This window comes from Cornus florida, unplaced genomic scaffold, assembly GCF_030987335.1.
Source record: "Cornus florida cultivar Cherokee Brave unplaced genomic scaffold, ASM3098733v1 CherokeeBrave_3.0.0_Hap2_Chr02, whole genome shotgun sequence".
Taxonomy (NCBI): domain Eukaryota; kingdom Viridiplantae; phylum Streptophyta; class Magnoliopsida; order Cornales; family Cornaceae; genus Cornus; species Cornus florida.
In genome coordinates this window covers 98,720,063-98,747,989 of record NW_026775572.1, presented here as the reverse complement: position 1 = coordinate 98,747,989, position 27,927 = coordinate 98,720,063, and the positions used below count along the sequence as shown (strand labels likewise).

General features: G+C 31.1%; 2 protein-coding genes across 4 annotated transcripts in view; one reads left to right on the top strand and one right to left on the bottom strand.

Moving 5' to 3' along the window:
• LOC132295491 (sodium/hydrogen exchanger 8) overlaps window positions 1-1,542 on the bottom strand; it is a 109,524-nt gene extending 107,982 nt beyond the window's left edge. Inside the window, exon 1 of one of the 3 annotated variants that reach the window (XM_059793776.1) lies at window positions 1,010-1,542. In XM_059793776.1, coding sequence (XP_059649759.1) covers window positions 1,010-1,205 — 196 coding nt within the window. In that variant the 5' untranslated portion in view covers window positions 1,206-1,542. The remainder of the gene's footprint in view (window positions 1-1,009) is intronic. The other 2 variants (XM_059793778.1, XM_059793777.1) reach the window with 2 other exon arrangements.
• A 7,523-nt stretch (window positions 1,543-9,065) lies between these two features.
• Window positions 9,066-10,128, top strand: LOC132296557 (uncharacterized). Its single transcript, XM_059794749.1, has 2 exons — window positions 9,066-9,071; window positions 9,499-10,128. Exons 1-2 carry the CDS (start codon window positions 9,066-9,068, stop codon window positions 10,126-10,128), a joined length of 636 nt encoding a protein of 211 aa, XP_059650732.1.
• The last annotated feature ends 17,799 nt before the right edge of the window (window positions 10,129-27,927 follow it).

Here is a 27,927-nt window from a genome sequence, read left to right as displayed (position 1 = left end):
TCATTACTTGAACTTGTCACCTGAAGTGAATAAGTAAGTGAATAAGTATTTCATGTTTAAATATGAAGAAGGCAGATGTTTGTCTTACTCCCATTTTTTATGTGGTACAAAGTCTCTACTTTCCATCAAAATAAATATACACTCACTCACACATACAACTTCGAATGATGCAGGATTTGGCATGGATCCCAATTAGTTCATATAATAAAAAAAATAAATAAAAAGGTATGATTCTAGAAGTAGAAAATTTAGAGTTAGAAACAAAACACAGGTTGCCAAATGACAGCAAAAATTCTTGAAATAAACCTTAAATTGCAAAAGTTCCAATGTGCTTTTTAAGCTTAGTTTAGATCATCGGATGAATTTATGAATAATTTCTTTTTCTTGCTCTTTCTGAAAATCACATGTTGGAAAACTCTAATGTTGCAATTCAACAAAAAAATTCCAATTAAGCTATCAAATTAATCTTAGATGATGTTATTACTTTCATCTGTAATCTGAATATCGCAATTCAGGTACTTTTAAGCCTTTAAAATCTTCATTAAATGCAGCATGAACTTCTAAACTCGACCAGGAGTGTGGCACTGAGGACATGTCATGAGCCAATCCATAACACATTCAATCTCAACCCACAAGTTCCTTCTGGGTACTTAACCTTGTAGGTTATACCCGTTACCGCATTGGGTCTATCAGCTTTAGTGAGGCAATCGATTTTATTTCCTGCAATCTTGCCAAATACTTGTCACCCATGAACCAACCCAAGTAGCTAGAAGGATTCAAATTGACCTGTCTTATGAATTCTTTAGACTTTTGGTGTATTAGCAAGGTTCACAACAATCTGTATCATTGTCACAAATTTCTTTTCAAAACAAAACAATCCAGCCATAGAGAAGTATTTGAAACCCATGAATGATGCATAAATTTAATCAAGAAAAAGGACCAAATTACAATGAATAGGTATAGAACTGATAAAGAAATCAAAGAAAAGGAGGGAAATGATGGCACAAACCTAATGATCCAAGGCCAATGCCGAGGATGAGCAGAGCAACAGTGTAAGGAACTCTAGTGCCCCTTAGCACATGCCTACACGCAATTCCCAATACCAAACTAATGCCGAAGAAGATCACAGCGTCCGTTGGATTCGAAGATGAACTCTCCCGTCCCGAAACTCTGTACGGCAACGGTCCCTCCACTACCGACGCCATTTTTTCCGGCCAAACCCCAAGTCAGTCCAGCAGTAACTGAACTCAATGGCAACCTGTTGCGATGATTATACACGCAATCTCTATTTATATATATGTAGTGAGAGAGATGAAAGCAACTTTAGAGAGAGAGAGAGTGTGTGAGTGAGAGATTTGGTCCAAAATATTCCGTAGTTGGTACTAGTTTTCAACTTGAACGGTTGTTGTTATTATACTAACAGGGAATCGTTTGAAGAGAGAGACTCGGTGGGCAACTCGGGCGATGCTCCGGCAGGCACATGTGGGTCTCACGTGAATTTTTCTATGGTCCAGGATGAAAGAAAATTGTAATCAGCGCGGGTCGTTCTTTCTGCAACTAGACTCCTATAGTAATAAGAAATGTTATAATTATTCCTTCTGTCGGTATGGTTGGCAGTATTAATCGTAATTTAATATACTAGGATAAAATTAGTATAAATTAGTCTATTCTAATTGTGTATCTTACCTAAAAAAAGAATTGTGTATCGATCGCGATGCTTTGGCGAGCTAGTATTCAAGCTAGCTTTGTTGTTATTATAATAAAAATAATAATAATAATAATAACTTTTATAGATATAATGTAATTTTTCAAAATAAAAGCGTTTTTAAGCATTAGAGATGCAATTCCAAACAGGTTCTTCAAGCAAGGTGAAGATGAAATACTTGCACGTGTTAACACTTATTTTGATAAATGTTTGACAAAGACGTGCCAATTGGCTTGAATTAAATTGGGTAATGACGTGGCCGTTGGCTTGAGGTAAACTGGGCAATGGGGCTACGTGGACTAAAATTGCATGCAAAGGTAGAAGAGTTGGAGCCTTTGAATTAATTAATGGATACGGATCATAGTTTTAGTAATTATCTTTTAATTAATTTAGTTAAATGCTAATGGCTATCTCTAGAATTAGTTTAAATTAAAATATACAGTTGGTTATGTTCTAGAGTTGTAAAGAGAGGAAGGTCCTGCCAAGGTACAGATATAGAATGAAGTAAGAAAAAGAGAAGGAAGAAATAAGGAAGAGGGGAGACCGAAGGAAGGAGCAGCAGCTAGGGATCATCACACCCTCATTGAGTTCCACTAATTTTTTTGCGTTTAGAGTTAGAGAGGAAAAGGTTAGTATAGAGTTAGAGAGAACAAGAGGAAAGATGGGAAAAGGAGAGCAAGTGGTCCGGCCGAGGGAAATCTAGAGAAGAAAGTCGAGGCTGGAAATCCATCATCTTCGTGCTTACCATCTTCTTATCATCTTCATCATTTCAGAAGGTGCCATGATCAATTGGAGGAAATGGAGTTGCTGAAAATACTTATTGGTTACCATCTTGTTCATGTAGATAATGTGTTTGATAAAATACTTGATTCAACTGTAATTTGATAAAATGACGTAAACACGTGATTATGATAGTTTAGAGACTTGTTGTTAATGTTCCCAGTGAGTTTGATTGGTTCGTTTGATGATTAGGAAGGACAAGGGACTGTTTCGGGCAAGAAATTTTTTTTTTTTTTTTTTTTTTGCTTGAAATAAATATTTTCTCCAAGGAGCTGTAGAGCTCCAAATGCTACGAAACTTTCATCACATGTTTTTCTACATGTCCAGAACTTCCCAGAATAATTTCGGAATTTTTGGATCAACAGGCATTTTTCTAAAAATTCGACAGCAACTACTTTTCGGATTTTTCATCGGCTGGAAATCAGATTTTTCAATAATATATTTGACCAAGTTCTTTGCACCGGATCATTATCAAACTTTCCATTTTTATGCCTTACTAACTCTAATTTCTAAAAACAAATTTATTAGAATTTTCTTAACTCCGGATATTTTTCAAATGAATGAAGTTTGGGAAAACTTTATTTTCAGCTCATTATTTGACTGCTATTACCTTCCAAAAACTTATTTTATTAGCAAAGTTTAGGTTTCTGGGAATTGCAGTGTCACATTACCCTTTGAGTCCATTTTTCAAATCATTTTCGTTTGCTCCTTTTCGATTTAGATTTTGTTTTGTAAATGATTGAGATGTGTTTAAGTTGGTAATTATCGGAGTAGCACAGTGAAAGTGTGTTTGAGGTTATTTAAGTATATTTGGGACAATGAATGGACTATGAGTTTTTATACCGGATAATTTTTGATAATTTATTAGGGCGGTTTTCGAACCTTGTTTTGTCATACCCCTAATTTTCGGGTCATTACATGTGGTGGAATGGCCTCTAGTCTTTAAGGAATTGAGAATTCTACACTTTCGAACCACCTGAATAAGCATATGTAAACCTCTAGCTCTTCAGGAATTGATAATTATGCACTTTCGAAGGGGTAAAAGTCTAGTAGGAACATTTAGACGTCTTGTTGGCATTCTTTGAGTTTTTGACTTGCAGTTCCTTGCCAACTTAAAGAGGGGTATACGTCTCGGGAAAACTGTAAACGTCCAGTGGCCCAATACCTTATACTTGACACTTGCAACGCCTTGCCCATGTCATAAAGGTGCAAGCATATTGTGTAAAATGTGTAGATGTCTAATCACTTTTGTTTTGTTCTTTACAAAGAAGAAAGGAAGACGTGTGAAAGGAAGATAGGAAAAAATGAACAAAACTTCTTTTGTTCGATAAAAAGGAAACAAAGAGATAATAAAGAATAAAAGGAGTGATGAGTCATCTTCCTTCTTTATAATTTTTCATCCCAGAAATATGAGCGGAAGAGAGTAAGGGATTGGGATGGCAATTTACCGCCCCACCCCGCCCTGTTTACAGCGGTTTTGGGGAACCGTTTAGCTTATTTAAGTGGGGATGATTTTATTAAGGATAGCCCGCATGGGTTCGAGGCGGGGGGTCACCCAACCCCATTTAGGTTAATAAATTACTAAATTATCCCTATTTTATTAGTATATATAATTAGTTATAGAAACTCCATATTACATTCACTCACTTTCTCAATTATTCTAGAGAACGGTAGAGCTCTATGAACTAAGAACGTTCATACTCTTGAATTTTATATAAAATTATTGATTACCCATTTTTTATGATTTTTTTCAATAGTTATATAATTGTATTTGAGGTAAAAAAAAAAAAAAAAAAAAAAAAAAAAAAATTAAAAGAGGAAAAATTCTGGAACTAAACGAGTGCGGGCAAGTGCCCGCAGGGGTGAAAAAGTAGAAACGAGATGGGGATGGGGTGGAAAGAGCCCGTTTAAACTGTTTTGGGTGGGGACGGGGTGGGAGTTTTTAAATGGTTGCAAGGGCGGGGAAGGGTACCCCCGCCCAAAATCACCCCGTTGCTATCCCTAGAGGGAAGACAAGTGAGACTATTAAAGAAGTTTTAAATTACTACCATGCATAATTATTTGAATCTTAAATTAAAATATTATCCTAGATTACAATATTATACATAGGGATAGATATATATAATGGTAAAAATAATTTTAAACTATTTATTCTCTTCTCTCATAATTAACACAGTAAATTGTAAACTTATTTATTCTCTTCTATGAAACAAAACAAAAAGAAGAGAAGACCCAATCTGTTTTCTAATGATGTTTTATTCATTTCTTATTTTCTCCCTTCCATTTTTTTCGTCGTTTTTTTTTTTCAACCTAAAGAAGAATTCGAGAATTTGATACTGAAAACTTTCAAGTGTTAAAGTGACACCAATTGACTAAATGACCCTTTTACCCTCTTCAAAAAAATCATTTAATTTATTGGGCTAAGTCATTTATACTAAGGACCTCAAAAATATTTGATTTAAATTCAATAACCTAAGTCCTTAATTCATTTTAAGATGCTAAGGGCTGAGCTTTTGAATCAACATGTAACATAAATTACTTTACAAAAATTTTAGCTCCCACGAACCCGTGGCCCCATGGTCTTGAACTTGATCTTTAATATAAAAATTTGGGATTAATATATTAAAATCATTAAACTTCTTATAATATATCATTAAAGTAGTTTCTTGTAATATACTAGAAACTGGTATGTTTAATTAAAACAATAATGCTATAAAATTAATTAAAAAAAAAAAGGAAAAGAAAAATTAAGCATTATTACTGGAAACAAATATCAAGGAAAAAATAAAAGGTAATATATATAAAGAAAAGGCATTTATTGTAACTGTAGTTAGAAATTTTTTAAAGAAAATTTAAGCATTATTTTTGTAAAAGAGTATCAATAGTATGAAAAAAAAATAAATAAATAAATAAAAATAAATAAAAAATAAATAAAAATTCTTTCTTTCTTGTAAGTTTCCTGACAGTTTTACAAGAGATTTTCAAAAAATATTTTTTATTTTATTTTTTATATAAAATAAGTTTTAGGAATATTCTTGATATGCTTTTGAAACATTGATGCATTTTCTCTTAAAAAATTTAGATCATGTTGGTCTTTACATGTCATTCAATTATTTTTCTCATTACAATTTTTTTTATAAGGCTTTAATTGTCATTCAATTATTTTTCTTATTTCTCGTGTTTTTTTATTTTTATTTTTTTTATGTAGATGACTTGAGTCTCGATAGTTCAATTGATCAGTGTCCCTATTGAACGTTGGAGTGTTAGATTTGACTCTTTATATTTACTAATCTAATATCTAATACTTATTGTCTTATAAATAAATATATATATAATCTAGATTATATTACAATGTATAATGCAATGAAGAATATAATACAAATTCCCTACCATCCTGGGAGGAGCTAGAGAAGACCCGAATCACGGGTTTTACAGATGAGTGTAAGGGGTATTTTCGTCACAGTAAATGTCTCAAAAAAGTCCTGTGCGAAACAACTGCATTTTTTAACTGAGTTGAGATTCTGTAACCGCACCTTGTGAGATTTTCATTAGTTGGGGGACTTTGATGCAAATAAAATACATCACAACGGTTTTTTGCCAATCAAAGAAAGACGAGAGGAGTTTTGTGCAATTCTCCCTAAATGCCAAATAATGCTGATATTGTGGTTCCAATGTTGAAAGAAAATGTGCTTGACTCAAAATTTTTAAAATGAAATCTGAAAATAATAAACAATTAAGAAAAACCATTCTCTTTTTGAGTAGTGCTATTGAGGCACTTCCGCAAAAATTCTAAAAAGGTCGCACTTATAAGCAACATAATTCCTATTTTTAGAGATTTGGGAAAAACAATCAATAAATAATTCTTTGTAATTAAGGAAACAAATTTACCTTTTTTCTCTCTGCTTTCTCTCTTGTTTAATACCCCCAATCAATTTGTCTCGTTCTCTCTCTTAATTAACCCTAAAAGAATCCGTTTCTTTCTCTCTCATAATTAACCATTTGTCTTTCAATTAAAAAATCTGTCCACCTGCATTCCATCTGACATACTAGGTTATCGTAAGTTAGACTTCATCTATCATGTTTGTGACACTATTTCATTCTATTTGAGATTTTTTTTTTATTTGTTCGCGTTCTTGAGCTTTGGAATAACCTCATCACATAAATTTTAAGTGCTCTTTAATTATATTTTGATATATTTTTTTCTTTTTTTTTTTCATATTTTTGAGATTTGGAATAGCCTCATTCTAAAAATTTTATGTGTTCAAACTAAGAGAGAGAGATAGGCAGATTGGTTGTTGAGAAAAAGAGAGAACGTGGAGAGGAGAGAATAAAAGCTTGATTTGTTTCTTTACTTATAAATGATTCTTTTTTAATTAATTCTTTCTTAAATTCCTAAAAATAGAAATTGTGTGACTTATAAGCACAAGTTCCGCTCTAATAGCACTATTCTTCATAATAACTTATACATTAAAATTTAAAACTAGAGAACAAATTCGTACTTTACCTAGTTGTATTTTTTTACTTATTCCTGGATTTGTTTTACTTTCTTTATCTTGCCTCTTTACGAAAAATTCTACTTTTACTGGATTCCTAGATTTATTTTTCACTTTCTTTTATCTTGCTTCTTTTAAGAAAACTTCCGTTTTTACTGGATTCCTAGATTTATTTTTTACTTTCTTTATCTTTTTTCTTTATGAAAAATTCTCCTGGATTTTTAATGGTTCTCATCATATGAACTTATCGACATGTTTGCAATTTTATATAAATAAATTTATACATATACCTACCGTAATATTCAACTACTTCCTGACGAGTAAGTTCACTTTTAATTATAGTTTTAAGATATAATCTTACGACTAATTAAAAGAATAATTAATTTAAGAGACTATAATTATTTTTATTTACTAATAATTACAATTTAGAAGAAAGAACTATAACAAAAAAATTTTGATAATACATGGTAACACAAAAAAAAAAAAATCATCTTTGTTATCGACATATAATGGTATTATATTATTTTAACTTCTTCCTTGAATAGAGGGAATAGATTCAATAATTTCCCTTAGTCATCAAAGACAAGAATAAAGAATATATATTTAGAAAAACACAGTAAATTATGTTTACTTTTACGAGATGAATTACATGTATTTTGAAAAAGTAGAAATCAGAAACATTTAAATGAAAGAATAAACAAACCATACTCGAGTTGGGACTTCCAAAACATTTCATAGATGCGTGTATGTACATATTCTTCTAAGAGATTTATTCCGAAGAAAATAATCTTGATTCTTATTTGTGTTTCTAGAAGAATCAACTATTTGAATCAAATTAAATATGGCTATTAATCCTTTAGTATATGTCTAGAGTCAAATTCCCCCGATTATTTTTAATATATATGTACTTGATCTACTTAATGCGCATGAAAACCTTTAGCTATCTCTTGTCTTTGAGAGCTCGATTTCAAGATTCCGCACCTCTAATTTTTAATTTACATTCTTATCTTGAAAAAAAAAAAAAAAATGTCTATGGTGTAAGATATTTTTTTATATTTGTGACCCACATGATTTGAACAAGTGATTTATTTTTATTATCTGGTGATTAAGTATATAGATATCATATTAATATTATATTATTTGGTTAACTTATAAATTATATTTTTGGTGCTTAATTATTGGGGAAATGTTTTTCTATTTGTTCCTTACGTATTTTGATAGAAAATGAATATTAATGTTACTAAAAGAAAATTTGATCATTTCTCTACCTATATATATATATATATATAAGTGCATATATTTTATTAATTATGTATGCTAATGAAAGCAAAATCAATATACACACATTGGTTATTATTTTGGAGTTGCAATTTAGCACGTTATTTGTTTCGCGATCTCATTGTATAATAAGACAAATATGTGTTTTGCCTTTTGATTCCTAGGTATGACTAGATTGACAATTGGAATTGAAAAAGTTAGTTTTGCTTTCGCACTTTAATACTACCTTCGACTTTTAATACTACCTGTTTGTTTTTGTATAGACTTATATGTATAGCACTACTTGTTATCATATTTCATTAATTGCATATGAAAAGTTAATATTTTGCACCTCTAATTTTTAATTTACATTCTCGCATCAAAAAAATTAAAAAAAAAAAAAAAAAAAGCTTATTATGTAAGATATTTTCTTTTTATATGTGGTCCACTTGATTTATTTTTATTATTGAGTAGTTATGTAAATAGATATCAGATTAATATTATATTATTTGGTTAACTTATAAATTATCTTTTTAGTACTTAATTATTGAAGAAGTATTTTTCTATTTGTTCCTTACTTTGATAGAAAATGGATATTAATGTTACTAAAAAGAAAACTAGCCCTCTATTTACCTATATATATAAGTGCATATATTCTATCAATTGTATACACTAATGAAATAACACGTATAATGTTTATGTGTGTAAAAGGCCAAGCAAGAGAAATCGATTTCCACACTTTGGCTATTGTTTTGGAGTTACAGTTTAGCACGTTGTCCATTCCACGATCTCAATGTTTGGCTTGATCTCGACGAGATTTGCAATCACGAATGGAGGTATTTATATTTAACTATTTATTTATACATTATAGACATGTGAAAATAATAAAGTTCAATTTTCTTGAATTGTGATTTGTGTTTAATGTTTTTACACAAATATTATAACATGCTTATTTGTGATTAATGTTTGGCACGAATAATAATAATTTATATGTGGTATGAGAGCTTATTGTTTAGGAACTCATTATTTTCATTAACATTACATAAATAATATTTTCAAATCCGATTGCATATCTAATTTTTTGTGTCTCTATTGCATATAAATATATTTGGATATGCTGCTGTATTTTATCTGATCGAGGCTGATAAGTATGGCCCACCGTTGGTCAACTAATATGTCTTTTTGAATATGTATAATTATTCTACAGTAATTTTATTTTGATCAATTTGTGTCCCTCAATTTGTCTGTTGGTCTATCTGGAAGTGCCGGAATGATTTTGTTTTTCAGCGAAAACGGTGGGATCCTTTTGATGTGGCTCAGCATGCTTTCGCTGCCTTTCAGGAGTTTCAGGAGGTTTCCCGTCTAAATAATCTGTTGTTGTTGCTGGTTCCTCCTGTTTCGGTCCCTCTTGCAGTGTGGACCACCCCAGATTTTGGTTGTTTTAAACTGAATTTTGAGGCGGCTTATAATTCATCTCATCATTTTTGTGGGGGTGGGGTGATGCTTCTTCACCACCTAGGTCGGCCTATTAAAGTTGCTTCCTTTTTTATGCTGAATGTGTCTTCTCCTTCGATAGCTGAATCCCAAATTTTGCGGGCCTTTCTCTTACTTTTGCACCGTTGGGGTTACAAGAATATGGTGGTTGAAAGTGATTGTCAATCTGTCATGCAATTGCAAGTCTTAGTGGAAGGTCAGGTGATGATTTTTCAAGATATTTGTTTTTTGCTTTCCCTTTGTTTTGGTTCATCTCTTGTTTGGATTCCTTGTGGAGGAAATGGTGTAACTCATCTTTTAAGTGAGAAGGCTCTTGAAGCCGAGTGTGGTGATTTGGAGTGGAACATATGGCCCCTGTGGTTGTTAAATGTTCTTCTCCCTTCGTGTTCATTTTCTTAATCTATAGTTTGTTCTGTTAAACAAAAAAAAAAAAAAAATTCCGAACATGATTGTATTACTTGAAAGTTAATTATTGAAAGCATGAAATGCATATGTATAATAAAGTTAATTTTATTATACTACCTGTTTGTTTTTCTACAGACTTATATGTATAGTACTACTTGTTATCATATTTCATTAATTGCATATGAAAAGTTAAGGGAAAATGGTCATATAAGTTAAGTTTGTGGTTTGCATGATTAAATAATTTTGTGAATTGATTTATTTTATTAAAAATTTAAATTTTTAGAATAATATGTGAGTTTAGAAATTTAATTTTATTAGATATATAAATAAATTAATTTTTGTACCTATATATACATACACGATAAATAATTAATTTTAGATTGATTCAATTATGATATCTGAATCCAGAAATAAAAATAATTTTTTATTATATATATAAAAAGAAAAGGATATTTTTATTAAATTTTCGGATTAGTAAGTTTTGGGATCGAAATAACTTAAACTTGAATCAACAAGTATAAGTATGTGTGTATAATGTTAAATGGGTAAATTAATGATTAATTAGTTACTAGTTAATTTAATATTCATATCATGTGAGGGTTGGTAGTTGTCATAGTGGCCGAACCATAATGGTTGATGAATATTAATTTTAGTATTAGTAGTAGACATAATTACAATATTTCAAGAATTATTGATGCTTATGATTTCTTGTGATATTTATGAATATTGAATTTATCTAATCATGAAAAATAATTCCCCAAAGGAATTGATCTTTAAGTGATTAAATGAACATTAAAGGATTGTATGTATTTTTTAATTTGGTAGACATAGGATATCCAAAGGTAATTTATCTGTTTAATTACATAATGCATCACCAATGAAGATATACATATAAATATATGTAAGCATCGTTATTAGTATTTTATAGTTGCTACTTAAAGGGGTACTATAATTATACATTGTATTTATATTTTAAGTTATATATACATGTTATAACTCAAGCATTATTGTTGTAAATATTTTATCTTATTATGTTTGTTTTATTACATCCCTTAATTTGCATGCTACATCTGTTCTGATTCTCGATAGGACTAACTTCTCATAATGGAATGAATAAGTTAAGTTCAAAATTTAGATGTGCTAAATCTTGATTTAGCATTTTAAATTGAAAAACCTACTGTTATTACTGATAAAGATAGTGAGGAAGAAAAGATTCTCCATAAAGTTTAGGAGAGATCGAACAGATTAAACATTATGGTTCAAATAATTATTCCCCATAGTGATAGTGGTAATGGATATTTGACTGAAAGAATGTTTTCGTATTGTAGATAAATATCTAAAATGAAAATTATTGATTGATATCACTACTGTGCATTTTTGTTAGTATTCTTACCATGTCTGACATATTCTTAAGATGTCTAATGTTGCTGCAAAATTGAGAATCTTAGGGATGATTGTGGATGGGAAATTTCTTATTCAATTTATTCTCAAATTCTTGTCCACTCAGTATGGATCATTTCGAATTAAGACAAGTGGAAGTGAATGAATTAACTATTATGTTAATTTAGGAGGAGACAAGGTTTAAGCAGCAAGGTAATCATTATATTCATCTCATGACTCAAGAAGTTAGAAAGAAATTTGGAAAGAAGTTTGAAATGGCATTAAGTGAGTAACATCCAAAATTAAAAGGCTTTAGTCAATCTATTAAAAGAAATGAATGTATAAGTGTTAAGTGGCTTTTATAAATTTTAAAAGTTGATGTCCATTTAGCACATTTCTAGATATTCAAAAGTACACATATTTTGTGCACACACTAAGGTTACATTAATTATAGATACTCTCCCCTCTTCTCACAACACTCATCCTTAAACATTTACATTTTTGTTCTCTTCTCTCTCTTTATCCAAACTCATATCTATTTATAGAGTCTTCAAATCCAATTTCTTATTGGACAAGTATTTCCTAACTTACCTACGAGGAGTTACCATATCAGTCTATAACTCTAAAATAACAGGCAAAACAACTTCTCCAAATATTCGGCCTTTTTCCGAAGTCTTTTAGCTTCCAAAACTGATTAGGAAACTATTTATCGCACAAACGCAACCGACTAAGTGGAACCGGTTCTACATCTTTGTGTCACGTATTGTTCCAACTATTTTGTCCAAGCGCAAGCGGTTCCACTTGTCCATAATAGAATTCTCACCAAAATTTTGAGCCACAATTCTAACACTTTAGTGATACATTTTCTCCTTTCAAAATAAAAACTTGAAGGTTTAATTCTATCAAAGAGCATTGTGTAACTTGCGTGAGTTCTAGCACTTTAGTGGTACATTTTATCCTTTCAAAATAAAAACTTGAGGGTTTAATTCTCTCAAAGAGCATTGTGTAATTTGCGTGAGTTCTTTGCCAAGACAATAAATAAATATATACTGATTATATATTTCTCTTATATATAGATATATAGTAGTCCTAATTTTTTTTTTTTTTTTTGGGACTCGAACATTTACCATCCACTTTGGGAGGTAGATGATAATACCATTATGTCATAAGGCTCTTGGTTATAATTTAGTATTGTAAAAAGAATATATATTTCTCTTGTATATAAAGGTTCAATTCCCATAAGGTTTCTCTCAAGTTACCCAATTTTTTTGTTTTTTTTTTTCCCCTTTTGGAAGTTTGTATAAATCTAAGAATTTAAGCTTTTATCCACGGTTTTCAAAAAATTTATTGAAATTGTTGGGAAAATCAAAAGTTTAAATTCTTTTAGTAGGAAGAGTGATAAATTTTGATCATTTGGGGCTGAACAAGAACTACGTAACTAAAATTTTTAAAAATTATAAATTAATTGTAACATATATATATATTTATATAATATTAGTCTTAACCCTTGGCATATATATCTAAAAAAAAATACAATTCAAAAACAAGAAAAACGCAACCTAAATAGATAAAGATGAAAAGCTAATATGACAAAAAAAAAAAAAAAAAAACACCCAAATCTCGCAAGTTTTAAGAAAACACGATTATCAAAAATAAATTACCAAAGTATTTTAAGAACTTATTATATTAAGGAGTGGTTATTGATTTTGTCATTTAACAAATGACAACTAAAAATATTAGCAAAAACAATATCATTGTTTTTGTAAGCATTCTTGTCTCACAACACTTTAGTTTTACCTCCTCCTTCTAAAAACCTCTTACCAAAATATCTAACAAAAAAAGGGTTCATGCATATATACTAAACTTGAGAGGACATTAGTGTAATTTTTCTTTTTTCACTCTAGAACTTATATATTATAAATGTGTATATGTAAATGAAGTAACAATATGTTGGGATAGAGGTCTAGGTGGAATTTGCCATGAGTTGATGCGAGTTAAATTATATCTTCAAACTCTCTTAATTTCTTTGTGCTTGGGCGGAGTGGTTAAGATTTTTAATGAAATTTGAGACCACCGTTTAGATTTTTTATTTTTATTTTTTATTATTAATATTTTTTATTACAAAATAACTAGTTTTGGAACTCATAAAAAAGAATTTTGAAAGGGCCAATGCCCCTCGAACTCCGGCCCTAAAGAGGTCACATGAAGTTATGAACCAAGGGCCGCAATGGAGAATTCATGAAAAGTAGTATGTTTCTCGAGCAATGGTTGGTTTTTGTAATGATTTTAATGAATAGAGTTCTTGTCATCATTTAAAAAGAATAAAAAAATTATTATTATTTTTATTTATTTTTCTAAATGTTTACTTCAATTTATTCATCGGAGTTAAGGATGAGAGCATCATCAGAGGCATGCCTACAAAACAATGGTCAGACCTTCATTTCCTCACATTCCAATGCATGAATTATGACTATTAATTGATATTAGGGTTAAAATTACAAAATCTCCCTTATACTTTTAAAATAGTGCATAAAATCTCTAGAAGAATTAAACAAATTTTTACACTAACAAAACTTATCAAGTTACACTTAAACTTGTGACCGACGATTGTAAAATGTCAAATTTGCCTTAATTATTTAATATTAAATTATAATTAAAATTTTAAAATTATAAAAACATCCATGTCTTCTTCCCAAGTACTTTGAAAATCAAATTTGATTTAATAGTTTTTAATTTAATATTTTTGTATATAGTGGAGTATTTTTGTAATTTTAAAATAATAATTATAACTTTTAATTTAATATTAAATAGTAAGATCAAATTTGACATTTCACCACTGCTCTGATACCAAGTTGTCACATCCCAGATCTGAAAATCCAATTTATGGATTAATTAATAATAATAATAATAATAATAATAATAATAATAATAAAAAATTAAAATATAAAATTAAACACAATGTTCTTTGGTTGGAATCACATATATCATTTAATTTGAGGTCTTTATATTATATTAACCAATATTTTATTTAAAACTGACCAACCTTATTAAAGTCTAAGCAACTAAAATTTTCAAATAAATGCATAAATGTGCCACATTTGGCTTCCGGTTCCCACATTCTCTTGGTCTAGCACGCTTGCCGAGATCCAGTCCATGTAAAATAAATAAATAAAAAAATAATTCCTTTTTGTTATAATCAAGCATACAATCTGTATATATAGTTTTAAACTACAATAGAATTCATATAAAGACAACTTGATAATAATTATTTTATGGAATTATTTTATTAAAATAATGAATTAATCTGTCACCTCTAAAACCAAGTTGTAAAGAATAAGTTTAAATGAATCCCTATGCTTTTCTGGGTCCGAAGTTTGTTGAAGAAATGGGAAGGAAGTAATATTTTAATTTGCCCAACAAATATTATTTAAAATAATAAAAGTAATCCTATCACAATCCAAACTAAATAAGTTAGATAAAATTGTAAACTATATTACAAGTCCACATCTCAATTAAATAAATTTTGGGTATTGTTCGTAATTCCGTACACTTGACATCGCAAGCCACGTAACACCTGCTTGGTTCACGAGCTACTAACATGTTGGGTACGAGCACCACTTGGCCAAGTCTAAAGTTTTTCACGACATCGAGCCGTATCTTGCTTTTCCGGTACAACCCCGTTAATTAATCAACAATAGTTAAACCAAATTTCATACCTTTACCAAGTATGTCAAAATATTACCACTCAATAAAATATTTTATCAAACACCTTGAATGCATTAATTTTCAAATAAATCAAAAATCAAAATTTAAAACTCCAAATTGTACAACAATTTCTATCCATGATCCGTAGCAATTAATAATAGGATATTCCCGATTAATACACAAATTAAACTACAAAATTACTTTACTTTAAAATAATTAGAATAAGTATATAGAACATGATAATCAACAAAATCACAAAGAAAAAACAAATCATATAATTAAGGGTTATTAAGGTTAGTATGCTCTTACCTCAATCAAAGAGAATTAAACTTTAAAAGATCAATAACCACAAATTACTGCTCCAATTATAAAGCACGCTGAATGGAGCAACTTAAATTCTTGGACACCTTGTAAAATTCCACTGCTAACTCTTCAAATCGTAAGAAAATATTGAAGGCGGAAGACTAAAGGTTTTAATCCTCTCTCTGCTCTCTGCTTCGTACGTTTCTCACACCTTTTTTTTCCTTCCTTTTTTTAGTTTCATTATTAATACTGCATACATATATATATATATATATATATATATATATATGTTTAAAACCTGGAAACCAGTTGCATTGAATTTCTTATTTTCTTTTAACCAAAACACTTACCCACATGATACCAAACACGTCTTCCTATGCAAATCATACTAATCATCTATTGTCTTTTAAGGCTGGCCAGACTTACTGTCTCTCCAGTTTGCTACTTACACCGTAGTGGTTCCGTTTGCAAAGTGTTGGGCTTTGTTTCCTCCACAAATCTGGAGCCTGTTCTTCATTTATTTGTTTTGCTTCAAGATCTGTATGCCTTTTCTGACTTGGCTTTATGCATCTGTATTGCCATCTTGGCTTTAGGCCTTTGTACCTTTGAATGACAAAAAAAAAAAAAAAAAAATCTATTGTCTTTTAATTCTATACCACCAACATATAACAAATATAAGGCACGGATACACACATATTTATTAATATATATAATTAATCAATATAAAATCAACTAACATAAATATTAATATATAATTAGTAGTAATAAAATTAAATAAACAATTAATGGTAATAACATTTATATTTATATATTTACGGGTCTTTACATCGTCCACATCTAAAAAAAAAAATTCATACTCGAAATCTAAGACATACCTCTATTAGTAAACAAGTCAGGATACTTGGATCTGACCTCCGTCTCACGTTCCCACGTAGCCTCCTTTACTCCGTGGTGTCTCCATAGTACTTTGACCAAGAAAATGGTCTTACCTCGAAGTACTTTCTCCCCAAAGTCCAAAATCTCCACCGGTCGCTCCTCGTATGACACATCTTTTTCAATCTCAAGGTTCTTCCAATTAAGCACATGTGAAGAATCTGGTTCATACTTTCTTAGCATAGATACATGAAAAACATTGTGTACATCAGAAAACTGTGGTGGTAGTGCGAAACGGTAAGCTACCTCTCCAACTCTCTCCAAAATTTTAAAGGGTCCAATAAATAGTGGAGATAGCTTCCCACTGAGATGAAATCGCAACAACCCTTTGCGTGGTGAAACTTTGAGAAACACATGATCCCCTACTTCAAATGACAAAGGTTGTCGTCTCTGATCGGCATAGCTTTTTGGCGACTCTGAGCTGTAACCAATCGTTGGCGTATCGTTCTAATTTTCTCTGTAGTCTCCTGGACTAAATCAGGACCTAAGGTAGTTGCATCCCTTACCTCAGCCTAACAAATAGGTGACTTACATGGCTTATCATACAATGCCTCAAATGGTGACATCCCAATACTAGATTGATAACTGTTGTTATAGGCAAACTCCACCAATGGAAGATGATCCTCCTAACTACCATGAAAATGATACAAGCACGTAACATGTCCTCTAAAATCTGAATAGTCCGTTTTGACTGCCCATCAGTCTGAGGATGATAAGCTGTGCTAAATTTCAATTGAGTTTCAAAAGCTTCATGAAGACCTCGCCAATATCGGGTTGTAAGTAAAGTATCCCGATCTGATACAATAGACATTGGAGTACTATGTAGTTTCACTATTTCTTTGATATACAAATTTCCTAGGGTCTTCCCACTATTCGTGGTTCGAATAGGAAGGAAATGTGCCGACTTGGTCAGTCTATCAACCACAACCCAAATAACATCATGTCCTTGTTGCAATCTCGGTAGCCCTGTCACAAAGTCCATAATAACATGTTCCCATTTCCACTCTGCCACTGGCAATGGCTGCAACAACCCCGCAGGCCTTTGATGTTCTACTTTAACTTGCTGACAAGTAAGGCATCTAGCCACAAACTGAGTTACATCATTCTTCATCCATTTTCACCAATACTGGCAACCCAAGTTGTGATACATCTTTGTGCCACCTAGATGTACTACAAGTCGAGAGTAATGAAACTCCCTAAGGATATCATCTCTACAGGACAAAGGCACAAACAACTTGTCTCTAAACCACAAACAACTTGATATCCAAGGGGGGTGGATTGTGATGACCCCTATGGGCGGGTGTGAGACACTGACAGGCTACCACACTAGCGAGCTACAAGTGCATAATACCACATCGCCTGAGAAAAAAAAAGGTGAAATGCTTATATGTAGGTGTGTCACTCCAATTGGTAGAGGCCTTTTGGGACTAAGCTCAAGAGCAAAAACCGTGTGGGCTCAGACCCAAAGCAGACAATATCATTCTATATGGTGGAGTGGGTCGTTACAACCACCCATTTAACGAGTCGGTCACGAATTTGGAGGTAAATTGATAAGTTTTGTTAGTGCAAGAAAATTTTAAATTCTAATACAAATTTTATGTATGATTTTAAAATGGACAATACTTGGGTCTTTACTAGTAAGGATCTACAACATACTCATCGTTAATGTGGACCAATAATAAATTGACACGTCCTATTTTAATTACCAAATCATACATGGTAATCAAATTACTATATCTGATTTGGTAAGTGAATATCTACCCACCATCTTTGATTTGGTAATTAAAGATCACATGTTAATTTATTATTAGTATACATCAGTGATAACGAGTATATTGTAAATTCTCACTCCTTTTAAAATAAAAGAGGAATTTTGTAATTTTAACCCTCCATATTACAACTAATAAAAAATCCCATCCTTTTCGATGACCACTGCTCTATGTTTTGTTAGGTTTTCATGACTTCGTCACCTAACACGTTTATAACGTTATATTTTTTTGATAGTTTAGATACTCTATTATACTCCTACATGAGGACACGAGAGTTTTGATGCTTACACCTCAATATGAGCTAAGTTATATGACCCACTCATATTTTTTCCTTATATTTACAATTTAGTCCATTTTCATGTACATAAATAAATAAAAAAGTCAAATCACATCCACCCAAATGCTCAAGAGAAGGAGATGAAGGATTATCCCGTTAAAGAATACGATATAATTATTTTTTCTCTCCAAGACAATTATTTGTTGAGGTAGTCTTTGTTTCGAATTAAATTATTAAAGCAAGTCCATGTTTATTTGATTGTTACAATTTGAATAATGTGAAAATATTACATTGATTATATTGTTAGAAAGTTAATAATATTTTTTCCATATTTTAAAGGATGTGAAATAAAATATATGTGATTAGAAGTGTCGGCTTCATTATATAATGTTGATGTCATATAGTGTGATCTATACCCTACTCATTGCCTAGCTAGAGCCTTAGGAAAGTTAAGGTATCTAAGACCCGAGCCAATAAAAAGATTATATTATAATTATTTAAATTTATATCCTTAAATAATTTTTTTTCTCTCTTCCTTTCTCTCCTCATGGTTCACGTTTTTCACACCATTAGTAAATTTTCTTTTTGATAGTAATTAAATATATATTTAACACTTATTTAAAGAAGTGATGAAACTTTTCGTATTTTTAAACTGATTTTTATGTTATTTTTTTTCATTTTCTCCCCTTCACCACTCAATGCGCATTACAATTCATAATTTCAATTCATCTTAAGATTCTGAACACACTAGAGTAATTTGTAGGAGCATTGGATTCAATTTTTCTAAATTAGATTATATTATTTTTTTAATTAAATTTTTTTTAGTTTTATTAATTTTTGTAATTATAAAATTGTATATTTTATTTGTAAGTTGTGACAATTTGTACTTATATTATTGAATATTAAACTGCTATTTTTTAAAATCCTTTCTCTCACGTTTTTTCTTTCTCCTATCTACGTTGCAGAGTTTTTTTTTTTTTTTTTTGTTTTTTTTTTTCAGCAGCCAATAGGGTGTATTAATATTTGAACTACAAAAGTTTTTATTCATTTTTTTATTCTTAGGCCTTAACTAATAGCATGTATTAATAGTAGGCCATACAATTAAAATTGTATCGAACACATAATTTGCATAATTGGTATTGAAAAACGATAAAATTTTACATTTACTTTCAGTTTTTCTCTAATTATATACTTTTCTTTATTGAACTCTTATTTTTGTTTCTTTATTATTATTATTATTTTTATGCTACTCTTAGGTTTTTTCTCTCTATTTATCTAATTTTTATTTTTTATTTTAATTGAACTCCTAATTTTTGCTTCTTTATTATTATTTTTATTCTTATCTCTCATTAGATATTTGTTATTATATAAAATGTATTTTTTGTTTATAACAACTTTTATTTATATGAAGGATATAATTTTTTTTTTTAAAATGGAGATAAATAAATAAATAAATTCAATCTAAAAAAGGTGTTCTTGATAAAAAAAAAAATTTACAACAAATAATCAAAATCTAACAAACTATTTAGGTGAAAATTTAACAAATGAACAATCAAGTCATCTAATTAGTAAGTTTGCATTTCAAAAAACAAGAAGAATAATTTTTAAATAAAAATTATAAACTAATATATGATATTAATAATTTAAATATTAATAGACCACTGCTATATTTTTTGCCTAAAATTTTAAATTATATTGAGCGGCCTGTCAACTCACATAAATTCGAAGAATGTATTATTTGTCCTATGTTAATATGTAAAATTGTGGAAAATGATTCTGCACTCCATTAGATATGTTATAGAATGGAAAACTTTTCCAAAAAACAGAAAAGTAACGGACAACGCATGTTCATGCCAACCTTAAGTGTATTGGGCCATCACGGGCTAAGTTATTAGGCTCATCCACGTGGCAAGTTTTGGGGCATTTGAAATGTGCCAAACTTTGGGCTTTATAGTTCACAGACAAGCTGTCATTAAGCCCATTGGGCTAGTTGTTTTTGGCCCGTTAAGCTTGTTTACGGGCCCAACATTGTAATATATTATTCATTAGTTATACAAATTGGTTGAATTTTCGGAGAAAAAAATGATAATTGTAAAATTCTTTCATAAAAAAACCAAAATAATAAAAATAGAGGATTTCTTAGAGTATTTAAGAATGTATGAATTGTTGTGAGAATGGGTCCACAATTCACCCTTATGAAAGTCAAATACGTACTGATTGTGTTTGTGTATGTCAGAAGATCCAGAAAATAATTGCAGACCATCATTCCACCCCACTGTATATTGTAGAGGATTATGTATTATAGTAGATATTGTATTGCAGTGTTTTATGTAGGGCTGTAATTTAGGCGGGCTAACCCAGCCCAACCCAACCCAACCCCACCCCAACCCCAACCCAACCCCAACTCAGAAATTTTAAAATTGGGGCTTAAAATTTACAAATCAGGTTCATGTTCGGGTTGAGTTTTGTCAAAACCCAGACATATTAAGGTTGGGCTTGGGCTCAACCCGAACCCAACCCAAAACCCAATAATTTTATTATTATTATTATTATTATTTTTTTCTCCTTTCTCTCTTCTTTCTCTTTCTCTCTCTGTCGGCGTCCCTCTGCTGCCGCTGGCGTCCCTCACCTCAGTCGTTGGCGTCTCTCGCCTTAGCCGCTGATCCACCGTCGCCGCCGCCCCTCCGCCTCTGCCACCGTCCTTCTGCCGCCGTCACTTCCAAAAATTAAAACAAAACCCATACATACAAGTTAGCAGTTGCAGAGAGAGGGGGGGGGGGGGGGGGGGAAAGCTTGAGAGTTGAGAGACAGTGGCTGAAGCTTACGAACAGCGAACCCGAACTGGAACAGCGGGCGATGGAAACTGAAAGATATGGGTTTTAATTCTTGAACAATCTGAAATGATATGCCGATATGGGTTTTGATATAGGTAATAGGTTTTGAACTTTTGATTCTTACAGACAGATAGATAAACTGAAATATATGGGTTTTGAACTTCTGATTTTTGTTGATTTTGTAGTTTGCAGTTGCACAAAGAGAGAGAGGGGGGACAATTTCAGAGTTGAGAACGTGAAGAGAGATGGAGGCGATTGGGGAGGCTGAATGTGATACCCCCGGATTTCTGAATGCGAATTGGCAAGGCCCATTCCCGAATACCCGGGATATCAAAAACAAATCGGTAATAATCGAACACAGAGTACAAAAGAATAACTAAGAATAAATAAAATACTAAAAAGAAACTAAAATGATAATCCAATAATAAAACCTCAGAATAAATTTTCATTCATTAATAAACTTTTCTGATACAACTGATCCTCTAAATAATACAACTTGGGAATCCATACTATGTGGATTCCTAGAAAATCCAAATTGAAAGTTGAAACATAAACGAATCTCCTAATTAGAATCAGAAGAATGAAATAGACTGATCCCTACTCTGCACGAACAACCTTTACTTCTGACGAACACCTGAAAAAATAATGGTGAGTTAGGCCCACAAACAAGTTCTACTCTACTACTGTCCAAGCAGAGTTCCGATACACGCATACATCCTAGTCAATTCAACACTAACTAGTAATCCGTGTACATATATAAATATACACTATAGGATGCTCATTGTACTATAGGTCTGTCTTAACCTGAATAGAAGGCAACATACAAATAGCATATAAGGTGGGCATGTATACCTAGACCTACCAGGGGACCAGGTGTCTACTATATCCAGTTATCCATCCCAAGCGATATACGCACCCTAACCACTAATCCTGAGACTCAAGCTCATATCATGGCACCATAATTATATATATATAAATCCAATCTAAATTAATCCATTATGTATCATCTAACTTGTTCAGTTGACCTGCCACAAATATAAGTAGGACTTAACATTTTAGTTAATCCGTTCCCTTATAAGATAGGTAGGACTTAACTGATACATTAATCCATCCCTAGAGTGCCACCATCCCATACTGGTGCACTACATCCATACAATCCAACAGTTGATGTAATAATTAAAGGAGTACATCAAATAATCCAGAATAAATATAGTAATTTGATATCATGTTATCACAAAATAGGAATGACTTATAAAATTATTTAAGCTTCCTACATTACATGTCCTACACATATTAAATCTTACACATGCTGATATTTTATTATACAATCATATAAGCATTCTCCATATCCAATTCATCTTACATATTTAATCTCAATTGTTAGATTAATTTAAAAGATTAAATCCATTCATTCGTTTAAAACATTCAAATAGCAAGCATCGTTATGATCAAGTTTATTTAAAATTTATTTAAACTCATCCCTAGTCCCTATTTAATGTCCAGGACCCTCCAAAATCAATTAAGATTTATTTACCGCTGATTCCGAAACTTTCCCAGGTAAGGCTTGAGCTTTTGTCCTAATTGCTTGAGCTTCTTGTCCAAGGCTTGAGCTTCCTGCTTCAGGCTCGCGCTTTACATCCCAAGCTTGAGCTTTATATCCAAGGCTCGAGCTTTTCACCTATGGCTCGAGCTTTTCTTTCAAGGCTCGAGCTTCCTTACCATAGCTCAAGCTTTTCTCCAATGGCTCGAGCTTACGATCCATAGCTCGAGCTTTATACCAATAGCTCGAGTTTTTCTCCTATAGCTCGAGCTTTGCTTCTAAGGCTCGAGCACTATAACGGCGGATCTAGTACTGTTATGCGATTCAACCTAGAAACCCTACTGTGAATTCAATTTTTATTGTTTAAGGAATCCTAGGCATGTTTCTACGTTCCATCAATCCTTAGATATGAAAAACATCATTTAGACATATAAAAATTTACAAAGGAAACACATCAATTTCATGAATTTATCAATTCATAATACAAGAACAAGTATGAACCAATTTCATAAAACCTATGTTTTAATCCAATTAAACATGCATAATTATTTAATTTTATGTGTTTAAGAAATCCTGAAATTTCCTAGGCATGTATAGAAACACGAATCAAAGGGAAAGAGATAGAAGAAGAATTTGCCTTAAACTTATTCTTCCTTGATCTTCTTCTCTAAAGGGTTTTCTCCTCCTTCCTTCCTCTATCTCATTCTCTCTCTAACTCTCTAGAATATATTACGTGATATAATTTTAACCCCCTTTTTCAACCTGTAGTTGTTTATTTATAAGCTAAATAAAATAACCTTAATCCTTTTCCCAATCCAAGTCAACTTAAAAATAAAATAAAATAAAATAACTTAAAATATGATACGTATATAATTTATGTATATCATTATTAAATAAACAAATTATATACATACGATTATTTATTAACAGATTATTTAATAATACTTAAGTTACTATAATATTAAAAGGTAATTTAAAACATGATACATATAAAATCTATGTATATCCTTATTATATAAATATATAAAATATATACATCAGATTAAATATTAATACTCAAGTTACCATAAAAGTAATTAATAAATTACATTCCCTTTTACATATGTACATATATATATATATATACACAACTATCTATGGGTAACTATCCATACCCATCAAACCTCCTATCAAAGTAGTCCATGGGACCTAATTGGTTGGCCCATTACTACTAACCATAACCATAAAATAAAATAAAACAAAACATTCAATCATTTAATTTACAATTAACTACAATTAATCAAACACATCATTTAAGCACACAATCTAATTAAATAAATAAAAAAATACAAATAACACATAGACAAATACCCAGTTAATCAAGTAACACCTAATTCAATTAAACATATAAGCAATTAGTTAAATAATCAATGAAACAATTAAAAATGTAATTAAAACAAATACATAAATACCGAGACTATCCTTTTAAAATTAGGGGTATTACACTGTATTTGTCCTAAATATATATATATATTTAATAATAATATAATAAAATATATATAATATACACATATATATAATATATAATATATATAAATTTTTGAAAAAAAAATTATATATAAAAAAAAAAACTCAACCCATCAACCCGCCCAACTCGCCCGAAAATATTTAGTCTGTTTATGACTACAACCCATGTTGGGTACAATTCGGGCTGGCCTAACCCAATCCGATTCGGGTTGAGGTTGGGTTGGGGCTGGGCAGGTTGGGCCATCCCAACTTGCAGCCCTAGTTTTATGTATAGATTATAGCAGAGGGTTATATGGAGTGTGTGGTAAAGCGAGAAATGTTAAATATTTTGAGGAAAAGTTTTAAAACCACTTCCATGAATTTTTTATTTTTTTAAGAGATTACCTTTATTTTATTTGATTTGATATTTGTAACAGATCGACATATTCTGGCAATTATTGTATATATATATATATATATATATATATATATATATATATATATATATGTATGTATGTATGTATGTATGTATGTATGTATGTTTTATATTCTGTTTCTTTTTGTTTCTTTTTTTTCCTTATATATATATATATATGTATAATATAATATAATATATTATACATATATATTATATTCTATTTCCTTTTGTCAACTTTATTTCCTGTATATTGTGTATCAATACAATGTAAACATATCAAGTACTACAAGCAATATGAGAAATGTAAGCTCAGTGGCTCTTGATCCATACATGTAGGTCTTAGTGCCGAAATATGTATATACTGTATTATTTATCTTTCTCTCTTCCTATTTTACATCTTATATTTCCGCATCATAAAATTAATATGGTATTAGAGCAACAATCCTAGATCATTTGCACCAAAGTTTGCGATGCCTTCTCTGTGGCTCCATTTGGAGCTCTGCCATTTTTTTTTTTAACCACGCGCTTCTAATCCTTGTCCCGCATCGTCACGCACCCACGCGACGCACGCTCCTGCGAGTAGATCTCACTTGAACATTTGTTGTTATTATACTAATAGGGAATCATTTGAAGAGAGAGACTCTATAGGCAACTCGGGCGATGCTCCGGTAGGCACATGTGGGTCTCACGTGAATTTTTCTATGGTCCAGGATAAAAGAAAATTGAAATCAGCGCGGGTCCATTCTTTTTGCAACTAGACTCCTAAAGTCATAAGAAATGTTTTAATTATTATTTCCGTAGTGTATTTCTATCGTGGTTCACAGTGGTGTAACAGATTGGAACAAAATTAGTATAAATTGGCCTATTCTAATTGTGTATCTAACTTAAAAAAGGATCGTGTATCGGCCACGTTGCGTGGGCTTGATGTATTTTCAGAGTAGAAAATTCTTCGTAACATATAAAATCCGTCGGTGCATTGGCGAGTTAGTATTCAAGCCAGTTTGGGTTGCTGTTATAATAATTAAAAAAAAAATAGCTTTTATCAATAGAATGCAATTTTTCAAAATAAAAGTGTTTTAAGCATTAGAAAAGCAATCCCAAACGGACACTTCGAGTAAGGTGAAAATGAAATACTTATATGTGTTAATACATCTACAAATTATATGAGTTCTTTTGGGCTCAAGAACAATGTGACGACCCTAGTTTTTACAAGCCAGAGCGTTAGTGATGACTTGAAAGTTGACCAAGTCACGGATCCGAAATGTGGAAGCAAGAGATAAAGTCAATGTCTCTAGGGATGTACATCATCCTTAAGACGCCCAAGTGACCTCCTATGAAGTCACGGAACTCAAGGAGAACAAAAGGAGAAACAAGTATCCAATATGGACAAATCCTTAAACCAAGGGTAAAATGGTCAAATTACAATTGAAAAAGGAGAACTAACTCCAAACAAGTCAAATGAGGTCCATACAACCTAATCTAATCATTTGGCAATAATGCAAGAGGTTCTAAGAACTTTAGTTAAAGATCCCCAAACGACCCCCATTCTTAGTTCAAGTAAAATCTGACACTGTCTCACAAAAACTTGAATAACCTTTACTGTGGTTTGAATATGAGAATGAAATTAGTACCATTGGAAAGTTAACTCAAAATCCTTGAGTTTAGGCTCAAGAATTACCCCATTTGGATTAGGAATGAAGGAGATAAGACCCTTCGAAGTCAGAGAAACAAAGCTAAAATAGAACTGAAAGACAGTGTGTGTCTGGGTCATTTAGGTCAGCCAAAATGAACCCAGAATCACCAAAAAACAAAGTTTTGAGGAGAAGTCACTTCGGTCGGCCAAATTAAAGAATCGATCGATTGGTTGTGACCCAAACAGTGATCTAGGTACTGGAATTTGAGTTTTTACTGTTCAAATGAATTTAAGAAACCATCGGTCGACTGAAATGGCATTTCGGTCGGCCGAAACACCTCGAATCCTGCTGAAAACTCTACTAAACATGAAAATTTGGCAATGTAACCTATATGATTCATTCTACCCCATGTATAAGTTAAAAACTGATTTTTAAAGATATATGAACGTATAAGTATATCAACAAGCATAAATATCATATTGAATCATGTTATAATGGCTCGAAGCCTCATTACATATCAATTGTCCAAAAACATAATTCATAAGTCCTTAGATACCAAAAATACTACAAAACACATGCTAAACACTTTGCATGATAACCAAAAGAGTGTGTCCACAACACATCATCCAAAATAAGCTAAGTGTATCAACTATCCATGAAAAGTACTTCTTTACCTGAAAAATAACCCAAACAACTAGGGTGAGTAATCAAGTTACTCGTAGGATGTGGTGCATGTGCATACCCTATAGTTTCAAGTATAATGCAAATATTTGAAATATTTGAAATGATAAATGCATGGCATCCAAGTGTGCATACACAAGTACACTAACCATATAGAAGCTTAAGCACAAATCCACAATTTCAAGAAATCCATGATTTGTAATTTAGAATTTAATGTGAAATCAAATAATGGAAAGACTAGGATATATGCCTACAAGACCATACAAGTTATTTCGGGTAATTACGACCCACAAGGTACCACCTAGTGCGCACTATGACTTAGGAGAATTCTTATCCTCCGTACTAGAGCCAAACCCTAGCCATCAAACATCTCATATCCTTACAAGCTTTAAAAAATCAACAAGTCCTTGACATTTATATACTCACATTGTATGAAGCTATCTACCAAGCACAAGTAAAGTGAAACCACACAAACTATGCCCCTATGGTTACATGTCTAAAGTGGCAAGTTAATGATACTACACATTTTGTTATATCAATTTATTATTAATGAAGGCCGCAATTACTAATCATGCAATATAGTAATTTACCTACAAGTAAATACAAGTGCCACATGCAAGATTTTCATACTAAACTTTTAATGAAACCTCTATTACTTAACAATATAAGTACAAGCCCAAGATATTCATAATAAACCCTCAATGAAATCACAAGTATTAGGCATGTCATTAAACAATAATCTACCTATTCAATTTAATAGTCATAGACATGCTTAAATTCACAAATCCTAAGTCAAGCATATCAAATCTCTATTTATATGCAATTACAAGAATT